The sequence below is a fragment of the Sarcophilus harrisii genome, chromosome 6 (assembly GCF_902635505.1).
Source record: "Sarcophilus harrisii chromosome 6, mSarHar1.11, whole genome shotgun sequence".
NCBI lineage: Eukaryota > Metazoa > Chordata > Mammalia > Dasyuromorphia > Dasyuridae > Sarcophilus > Sarcophilus harrisii.
Window position 1 is genome coordinate 249108948 of NC_045431.1, and position 10421 is coordinate 249119368.

Genomic DNA, 10421 nt, shown 5'->3' on the forward strand with positions numbered 1-10421 from the left:
TTTCTCAAGATTATTCATCCTTTCATGGAATAGAGGGATATGGTATTCCCACATTATGTTGGTGCTAACGGCAAGCCATCACTAAGACAAACCGAGGACTGACTCCATTAGTCTTCAAGGGCAGTTGAAGAGGAAAAGCTTCCCTAAAAAGGGGAATGAGGAACTCTGCTGGTTATCAACTCATCCTTCCTCATGTCTGGGGCAACAACTCTTTCCCCATTGGTCACTTCCTCCAAAGTTCTGATATAAGGACTGTCCATGGAGCTCAACTGTTCAAATCTCTTGAGAGTTGGGGTCCCAGATTCCCAAGAAGGTAAATATTTCCCTTGTAGTAGAAGGATGAGGGACTATGGGACTAGCCTGGGACAAGAGACTTGGGAAAAGTCCAGTGAGGATGTCTCCAGGGCTAAAATGACCACTATGATCTCACTCACCCTGGAGTGGAACTACATTGCCTCCCTACTTTCCTTGGGAAGTGAATTTGGAGTGGAGCTATGCTTCTCCTTCATTCCACTGATGAAGGGTCTAAGAACCTGGAGGTACTGGGAGGGGCAGGATGAATTCTGGAAAAGGGCATATCTATTCAAGCAAATTTAAAAATCCCCCCCCCTTGTCATTATTTCTTCCCTTCTCTTTTTATGGCCACGTTGCACAGCTCAGAGTTTATTTATTCATTGTGTAAAATTCTTTATTCTTTATAAGGATTTTTGGAGAAGCCTTAGATAGAAAAGGACACAGGTTGTGCTCCAGGGATTGAGAAGAAATGAAGTTCTGTCTGATCCTCTCATTCGTCCTGTTAAGGACAGCCTCCTCCTTTCATTTGAGTAAGTTCCTCATACCTCATTCTTCCATTATTTTTCCCCTTCTTCTTTCATGTTCCATATGGGCTCAAGCCTAGATCTTTACCTTGTCCTTTTGCCAGACTTATAAGATCAACAAGGTGGGTACCTAATGGCATAAAACCTAATGTTTTGGGAGTGAAAAAAAATCTTGGAATCTAACTCTGGCTCTGCCATTTATCTTCATGACTATAGGCAAGTCAAAGCCCTTTCCTTGGCCCTTAGTATCCTTAGCCATAATAACTTTATTGACAATACCTGCCTCATAGGATCATTGTGAGGAAGCACTTATGAAGAGCTACAGAAAGGGGAGCTATTATTCAGCTCAGATTTTAGTTTTCTGTCAGGGACTCTGGGCTCTTCTCTAAAGGACAGATTCATCATATTTTTGGGGGGGAGGGGAAAAGGCCCAGAACATTTTTAGTCTTTTAATAACTTCAGTTCTTGTGTGTCTTCCTTCTGAAATCCTACAGTCAGGAAAGATATATCCGCTCACATATGCTATAAGCTGGGATAGTTAGCTTCCTCCAATACAAAAGGGGAGCTCTCTATTAACTAGATGGGGTTCAATTTTACTAGACATACTAGATCTTGAAGAGTTATGAGCTATCCATGGTTTCCTGAGAGAAATCAATGAAAAGAATAGGAGGGACAATTTGGGTCAGTTCTTTTTTCTTCATTCCAGAGAATAAGGCTTTCAAGATAGAAGAAGAAAAGACACTGCATCAAGAACAGGAGATGCCAGACAAAGAGGAGATCCTGGCCTCTGGAGAAGATGAATCCCGGCGTGAGGAAAAAGAGGCCACAGACTTCGTCCCAGTCCCAGCTACTAAGGAAAATGATAGCGTGTCTCTCAAGGAAGGGGACATTGTTAATTTGACAGGCACTCCCAGGTGCCAGAATTCCCGCTTTAAGCTAATCAGAAAAGCAGCATCATTTAAGAAAGCTCAAGTAAGTGAAAATATTAATAATTGGAGAAGAGTATATGGAAAAGTTAATTTTCTAAGAAAGCTTTGGGATATATGGGGCTCCCTCCCTTCCTTATTAGGTAATTTTCCATTGGGAAAGACCCCATAAAATAGAGGGTCAAGAGTAAGGAGGCAGGAGAGAAGGTGTTGGTGGGAATATATTGAGTGAAGTACAGGATTGGGACTATTATCAGAAGCAAGGAAACACAAAAGGTTAGATTTGTCAAGGAAATATGAAATGAAGATGTCTGATTCAAAGACTCAATAGACCATTAAAGAGAAGAATAGAACTTTGGGCAACAGAACATCAGATCTATGAAATATATTAGACTTTATTTTTTCAGAGTTAGAAGAGACTATAAAACCTCTGAAGACTGTCAGAGATCGAAAATATGTTGAGAAAGAGATGAAGAGAAGAAAGGGGGAAAAGAATAAAGTAAGAAGTACACAGCAGAGAACAAAAGAAAACCTACAAGAAAGCAAAGATGGACAGTTATGAATACTTCTTTTATTATATATACTTTCTTGAAATGAAAAATTTTTGTTACACATTTTGAATGTTCCATGGTGTTCTGCTGGGCACATGATAATTTTTTTTCTTTTTGTGTTTGTTCTTTTTCTGTATTTTTACTCATTTTGCACATAAGTTTTTTTAATGAAATTATGAAATGTTCAAGTTGAAAGGAATTATAGGTATAATCTATTGTAAGTGCCTAATTTAACAGATAGGGAAATTGAAATCCAGAACTATTTCTATTTGCCCAATGTCAGATAGCTATGTAGTGACAGAGCAAGGAATGAAATAAAGACTTCCTGAATCCCATTTCATGACAATCCACCAAATTGTTCATTGTGGAAATGACAACAGTCAAGTTGCCTTAACTTGATTTGATGGAATATAACAGAAAACAAATTAGATAGAGACCCGAAGACCTAGGTCTTGCCTTGTAAACTGTAGCTTAAGGAAGACTGTTGGATTGACTTGGTTAGACTGCATTGAATCAAATTTACTAGTCTCTATTGAGTGGTAGCTGTTGGTTCCCTTGGAGTTCCCTTTCCTCCTCATTTACACAATGAGAACTATGGTATTGACACAACTGATTGCATGGCACTATTGAGAGGAAAGTACTCTTTAAATCTTGAAGCATTTTTAAAGTGATGGTGTTGTCCCTCTGTATGAGTAAGTTGGGAGAACGTCATACAAGATTTATGACGAATATCATGTGAACACTAAAGAGCTTTACAACAACTTTTTACAAGAGTTATAATGCCTATAATGTGGAGAGATGGGTCTATTTATTCTTATTCTTACCCCCTCTTTTATATATATTATATTTTAGAAAATCTGCCAGAGAACCTGTAATAACTCCCTGGTTTCCATCCACAACTTCACCTTTAATGATCTGATCCATAGAACATCTCAGGGGGTCCAACAGGGCCGAATTTGGATTGGAGCCTGTATCACTGGTTTCGTAAGTGACAAGAATATGGCATCTGTTATGGCTATTTCTTTCTTGGATCTCCATTTAGGGGCCATGTTAACTTCTTAGTCTCATTCTAGGATGGGTGGCTTTTGGGATACAACTTTGTGATACTGTCTCCTTGATATGCCATGGAAAATCAGAGTTGGGCTAGGAACCTTGTGGATGCTCTAAGATTATGTATTAGGTTATTTATCTCCAACAGAAGTGCTGCCAATAGATCTGTCCAGAACTTTGCCTAACTTTGTCTTGCCTACCCAGTCTGTACCCATTCTGGCTGGCAGTGAATCTGACTTTAGTAGAGATTCACTCCCTGGTCTGCCTTCGCTGCCTAGGGAGAATGGCACTGTGTGGACTTTCTCTTATCTCATACATTTTCCATGTAGGATTTCAAGAAACGTTTCTCCTGGGTTGATGGAAGCAGTTGGGATTTTACTAATTGGGCACCTGGCCAGCCTAAAATATTTGGGGGAAAATGTGTGGCCTTGTGCGTCACAGGTGAGTAGGGGATAGAAACAATCAGTGGAGGGATGTGGTTGATAAGAGGTAATGGGAGGGGGAGAAAACCTCCATTTTGTACTCTTTGGCTTTTGCACCCTAAAACCACAGTCCTAGAACCTAAGGCCAAAGCACAGGATAGCAGAAAAAGCCACCGGTGGTGGGTAGTCTTCGGAGATTAAAGATATTCCTTGAGAGAACTTATTATTGGGAACCTCAATTCTATGGATCCCATTGGGGGAGAGACCTTTGGGCTACTTTGAATCCCCTGTGATGAAAATGTAGTTGATGGGACAGTAAAGCTCTTTGAAGGGAGGTCAAAGTGAAGAGAGCAGAAGGAGAGAGAGAAAGGAGGAGGAAGAGTATGGAGCCTTGAAGGCCTCCTATTTTCTTTACAGATGGCCGTTGGCGAAGAGTTAAATGTTGGCGAAGGCTGCCCTTTGCCTGCTTTGCCTGAACCAGGTTAATGGATGGATTTTCCAATGACTTCCACAGAGAATCCTCTGCAGACTCTGTTCTGTCAATCCCCTATCTTCCCCTTCCCGAGATTCTAGTTCTTCATTTGCAATAAACCAGAGTTCTTGAAATAGGAAATTGGCTCCTTTCTTTGTTCTCTTTGCACCCTCTTCACATTGAGAAGGGGCCCCTATAATGACATGCACATACTGAGAAAGGGTCTAGAAGGGGCCAGTTTTTAAGGAGGAAAGGAGAATGCAGGTAGGACAGCCAGTGATAAATGCAGATTTAGAGCTAAAATGGATATCTCTCTTGGTTCCTTGATTTCATATACTTTGTTTCTAGCAGAAACCTAAAGATCAGAGATGGAAAGGACCTTAAAATATGTAATATGGCCTATGGGCCTTAGGGTACTGGAATAATCCAACCACCTACGATATTTAAAAAGGAAGAAGCTTCAGTTCATCTAATCCAGGGGTCATTAACCTTTTTGGGGTCATGGAGCACCTTGACAGTCTGGTGAAACCCTATGGGACTTCATTCAAAATACAATAAAAAATTTTTATCATTGTATTATTTATTATTTTATTAGATTTTTAAATATTTGAAGGAAATCCCAGTTCATCCCAGTTCCTAGACTCCATGACATGATGGAAGCTGGCTCGATTAAGAACCTCTGACCTGCTTCCATTGCCTCATTTATACATAAATAAGGAAACTGAGGCCCAAAGAATGAAAGGAATACAGGATCATAACTTTATAGATTTAAAGTTAAAAGGGACCTTGAGATCTTTTAGTTCACACCCTTTATTTTGTCCAAGAGAGCATTGAGGTCCAAGGAGGATCTGATTTGATGAATGTAGTAAGGCACACAGACAAGGTTCTCTGAATCCAGAAACAAGTATCTTGATGTTCCTGTCAATCTTTCTGACACAATCTGTCTGGGCCTCTTTTATTTATCCCTCCTCATACCTTCCCAATTCTATAAAGGATGGGATAAAATATGGAAATTTCAGGAATCACTAAAGACAATTGGATCTCAAGGATGAGGGTGGTTTGGTGGAAAGGGAAGCATGGACTTGGAAGTTGGGCATCTGGATTAAAATAGCGGGTCTTCCACTCACCAACTGTGTGATCTTGAGTTAGTCCCTTCACTTCCCTGAGGCTGTTTCTTCATTTGTAGAATATGGATACTCATAGTCACCCTGCCTAGCACAGGCTTCTGATAACCAAATAAGAAAATGTAGAGGAAAAAAATTTTGGATTTTTTTTATAATTAGATAAACCAAATTCATATAATAAATATAATCTAATAGTAATAGTCTTCTGCTCAGCTGATTCTAAGAGAGAGAGAGCACTCTGTAGGCAGAGTGGACTTGGGGAGCCATTGGGATCACTTTCTAGAGGTTATGTCTCTTTATGTCAATGCAGAAGGTGTTGCTGATGTAATTTTAACAACTTATATTTCTAAAACATTGTAAGGCATTTTCCTCCCAGCTGTATTATGGAGTAAGTACTGCGAGTATTATTAATTACTGCAGATTATTATTAATCACATCTGAGAGTAGAAAAAACCTGGGTTTCAGAGAGGAAAGTGACTTGCCTGAGTTTATGGAGTTTTTTTTTTTAATTAAAGCTTTTTATTTTCAAAACATATGCATGGAAAATTTTTCCATATGGACCCTTGCAAAACCAAATTTCCCCCCTCCCACTCCCTCCCCTAGAATCCAATATATGTTAAACATGTTAAAAAATATGTTAAATCCAATATATGCATGCATATTTATACAATTATCTTGTTGCACAAGAAAAATCAGCTCAAAAAGGAAAAATGAGAAAGAAAATAAAATGCAGACAAACAACAACAAAAAGAGTGAGAATGCTGTGTTGTGATCCACCCTCAGTTCCCACAGTCCTCTCTGGGGGCAGATGGCTCTCTTCATCACAAGATCATTGGAACTGGCCTGAATCATCTCACTGCTGAAAAGAGCCACATTATGGCGATCTTTTTATTGAAATTCAATGAGCTTTCCAAGATACCCTCTTGCAAGGTCAGGTTATAAACTGAGAAATTTCCTTGTAATTGACAGTAGTGTCTTGTCTATTATCTCTGTAGGGCTGAGCGAAATGTCCTTGAGTTCCTGTCTATCCATCATACACAGATCAATCAACCAGCAAGCATTTAGTTCTGGGCCAGGGGCTTGGGTACATGCAGACAGAAGCAAACAGCTCTCAGGCAGGACCTGTGGTCAGTGATGATGCTGATGTCACGATAAAAGTTTTTCAAGGAAGTTTTGATTTAGAAGGACCAGAAGGTTTGTTAAAGAGCCCCTTAAAGCATCTAAACCTTTGTTCTTTAGCCCACTGTGCTGCTCAATCTCTCTTTTTGTGCAAGAGTTTGAGTGAGGAGGGAGTTGTGCACTCTGCCAGGATCTGGCACTGAAGAACAGACTTATTTGGATGGTGGATTAGGGATCTGCAAGGAGGTGAGTATATGCAGGAGGTGGAAAATTATCTCTGAAACTCAACACAAAGACCTGGCAAACTCCATATGGGAATAGTGGATGGCTCCTCAATGACAATGTTTTAAGTTTATTCCCCCTCTCTTTTTACTTCTGTCCATTCTTCTCTCACAAGCATCTTTTTCTTTTCCATCTACTTTTCTCTCTTTTATTCTTGAACTCCTTTCCTCTCCTATCATCTTTGTTCATCTCTAATACACATAAGCCTCTCTTCTTCACTCTACTTTCTTCTGTAATTTCCATTCTTCCATCTCTAAGAGGAATTTTTGCTTTCCTTATACTTGAGCCAGTCCCACTGTCAAAGTGGGTGCAGATGATCAGGTTTCTCGTACAAATGGAGAAGTAGCTGAACATGAAACAATGGACAGTTAAAAACCGATATCACAGACTGTCTGCCATTATTTCCCCAGAACCTGATAAGAGACTTTGGCTTTCACCACTGAGCTTTTATCTTACAACTCAGGGGCTATTGGCCAATCTCAGCGACTAATAGCTAGTTTTAGGATTCTCTCTCTCTCTCTCTCTCTCTCTCTTTCTCTCTCTCTCTCTCTTTCTCTCTCTTTCCCTCTCTGTGTGTCTTTCTGTGTGTCTCTGTCTCTATTTCTGTCTCTCTCTCTTTCTCTCTCTGTGTCTCTGTGTCTCTGTCTCTGTCTCTGTCTCTCTCTTTCTCTGTGTCTCTGTCACTCTGTTCTCTGTCTCTCTCTCTGTCTCTGTCTCTCTGTCTCTCTCTGTCTGTCTCTCTCTCACACACACATACACACACACACACACACACACACACACACACACACACCTCATCCCCTGCTAGGAAGAAAGATCTTGAGCCTCAGGCTAAGAAGGTCTTTTTCTTGGAAGAATGGGACAGAGCTGTCCCTACCTATATCCTCTTTCAGACCAAGCAGAGATTAAAAATCACTGCTCCTATCTTAAGCCACCCCAAGATCCTGAGGCCTCCTGCTTGTGAGACCAAGGTCTGGGATTCCAGTTCTATATAGATTTTCACACTTAGTATAAAAACATCTGACTATGATTATTGTCACTCTAAGTCCAGCCAGCCATTATGTGGCTCTGTGCTTTTGCTCTCTATAGAACCTTTGAGAGAGTGTGGGTGATTGACAGATACTCATCCCAATCAATGAAGAAAAACTTAAAAGGCATCCTCTTAAACCTAGATCAATTGATTCATTTTCTAATCCTAACATGGCTCTTATAAGGATTTTCCTTCTTACTTCAAAACTTTCTCTTGATCCCTATGACCTAAAATTTTCCTTAGAGACCAGTACTATTGTCATAACTCTGATTTCACCTGAATCATAACTTCCTGAAACCGGAAACATTTCCATCTTTCTCTGGCATAGAGCCCAAAAGGAACTGCTGCTTTCCAAGTATGAGGGGTCTCAGATCAAAGCACCTCCACAACAGATTCACGACTGGCTCCAATAACTGCTTCCTCGAGCAACGTAGGAGGGATGTTCTCCTCTCACAGATTAATGAGGAACTCTGCCAATTAGTAGTTTATCTTTCCTCAGACTTGGGGCAATAACATCTTCCCCATCCTGGCCACTTCCTCTAAAATCCTGATATAATTGTTTAATTATTGTTTAATGGCCAGTCATCTGAGGCTCTGAGAGATTGAGTTCACATCTCCAGGGAGGCCCCTTAAAAAAGTAGCAAGATCCAAGACCCTTGGCTATTTGAAACAAGAGACTTTGGATAGACGCTCAATTTATCTTCAGATCTATAATTGCTATGACTCTCCCTGCTTACTCCACAGGTTGGAAACTATTGTTTCTTCATTCCCTGAATTATTCAACCAGGAAGAGAATTTGTATCAGAGTTGTGCTCTCCATTCAATTCAGGAAGGATCTCAGGGTTTCAGCAGATCTAAGATAGGGATGCATGCTTCTGAAAAGGGACCTTTATAAATTAAATTAACATTGTGCTCCCTCCACACTGAAGTCCTATATATTTACTCTTCCTTTTTCTCATTCCCATGACCATGTTTCTCAGGCCAGTATATTCATTAACAGAGAGAATTCCTTCTTCCATCATCCCATCCTTGGGAGAAGTTCCAAACTGAGGGAAAAATGGGTCCACACCTCAGCAGAGATAAAACTTGCCCTATTTGTGTCACTTGTCCTGATGGAGACAGTTTTCTCTCTTCCTTAGAGTAAAATTTTCAACTTTCTTCCCCTATTTTCTTAACCCATCCTAGTTTCTTGTTGATTCATCTCGTTGATTGATCTAATTAAATTTGGTCATGGGGTAGAATGCAAGTAAAATTTTATATATTTCATGTAAGGTTTAGGATCTGCCTCTAAACCATGTACTTGGGCCAATGAAATCATTGGCCAAGATGTTCTTTAGCTTCGTCTCCAATTCCTCATCCTAGAAACTCAGTGTAGTGCCATGGAGGGCTGTATTTGGAGTCAGAAGTCTTAAATTAAAATTCTGGAGTTGCCAAACTTGTGTGATCTTGGGCAAATCACTTAATTTCCTTTATTTTTTTCTCAGCTATAAAATGAGAGAGTTGGTTTAAATAATCTGAAAGGTTCCTTCCAATTCTAAAGTCACTTTCTCTTGCTGAACCTTGGTTTTCTGTTCCACAAAATGGACACAATCATAAAAGCACTACCAATGTTTTTGTTTTTATTGTCCATTTTGAGGAAACCTCTATAGAGAACTAGAAAAACATGGACTTTATTCATCTCCAGTATGTTCCATTAACTTTCTATTGAAGATTGTGGGTTCTTATTAAAGGGATAAATTCTAAATATTGGGGTAGTGAGTCTGAAGCTTTTCTTATGTCTTTCAGTAATTTTCCCCTCTATCTATTCCTCCCCATTATGGCCCTGTAGATACCATATCCTTGTACTAAAATCTGTTACAGCCTCTATCTCCAACCGAAAAGAAATGACCTCTGAAATATGCTTTAAGATCATTAACCTTCCTGAAGAAGCTATCCATGGTACTTGCAGGGAGGCAAAGAAAGAGCATGGCCAAAACTGATTATGCTCTTTGTCTTTGTTTCAGGAAACGAGGCTATTAAGCTAGAGACACTAGAGGAAATGGACTCTTGTCCAGATTGTGGAATCAAAGGTGCCAGAGATAAGAGAACTCTTATCTCTGGTGGCAACTCTCAGAGAAGAAGAAGGAAGGAGCCACAGAATTAGTCTCAGCTGCTGAAGATAATATTCTGCAACCCAAGAGAGGACACAATTTATGTGCTGGGAGACCCAGGATTTCAGACTATTAGATACCTGATAGTCAAAAAACCTACATTTGCAGAAACTCAGGTGAGTGGGAGCTAGACTGGGGTGGAGGTTATAGAAGCAGAGAAATTAGGAGAATGAGAAATACTTAGAAGATACGGATTTTTTTTTTAATATCATGGAGGTTGGAGAGGGGAAATTTATCTGTCATTGGAATTTCTTTGGGAATTCTTGGAAGTTGGACTGAAATCTGAGTCTCTGAGATTGACTTTGAATGATCTTCCTCTTCTATCATCATTTCCTTGTACCCATTTCTGCCTTTTTTCTCTACAGTTTCTCAGAGATTCTGCCAGGAGCAATCCACAATTCCAACTTCAACTACAGACTCCAGGACTTAGTTAAAGGAATCAACCAAAGTTGGGTTTGGATTGAAGCTTACACCACT

At 39.9% G+C, this 10421-nt stretch overlaps 1 protein-coding gene across 1 annotated transcript; it reads left to right on the plus strand.

The window, feature by feature from the left end:
- Window positions 1-208: 208 nt before the first annotated feature.
- LOC105750957 (proteoglycan 3) lies at window positions 209-4381 on the plus strand. Its single transcript, XM_012552707.3, has 6 exons — window positions 209-313; window positions 703-824; window positions 1525-1790; window positions 3148-3279; window positions 3675-3786; window positions 4185-4381. Exons 2-6 carry the CDS (start codon window positions 764-766, stop codon window positions 4241-4243), a joined length of 630 nt encoding a protein of 209 aa, XP_012408161.1. The 5' UTR covers window positions 209-313; window positions 703-763; the 3' UTR covers window positions 4244-4381.
- Window positions 4382-10421: the final 6040 nt, after the last annotated feature.

Excerpts from the sequence above, each read along its gene's own strand:
- LOC105750957 (XM_012552707.3), top strand. The coding sequence starts at position 764 with ATGAAGTTCTGTCTGATCCTCTCATTCGTCCTGTTAAGGACAGCCTCC. Across the intron at positions 1,791-3,147 it reads CATCATTTAAGAAAGCTCAA|AAAATCTGCCAGAGAACCTG; the intron begins GTAAGTGAAAAT and ends ATTATATTTTAG. Across the intron at positions 3,280-3,674 it reads GAGCCTGTATCACTGGTTTC|GATTTCAAGAAACGTTTCTC; the intron begins GTAAGTGACAAG and ends TTTTCCATGTAG.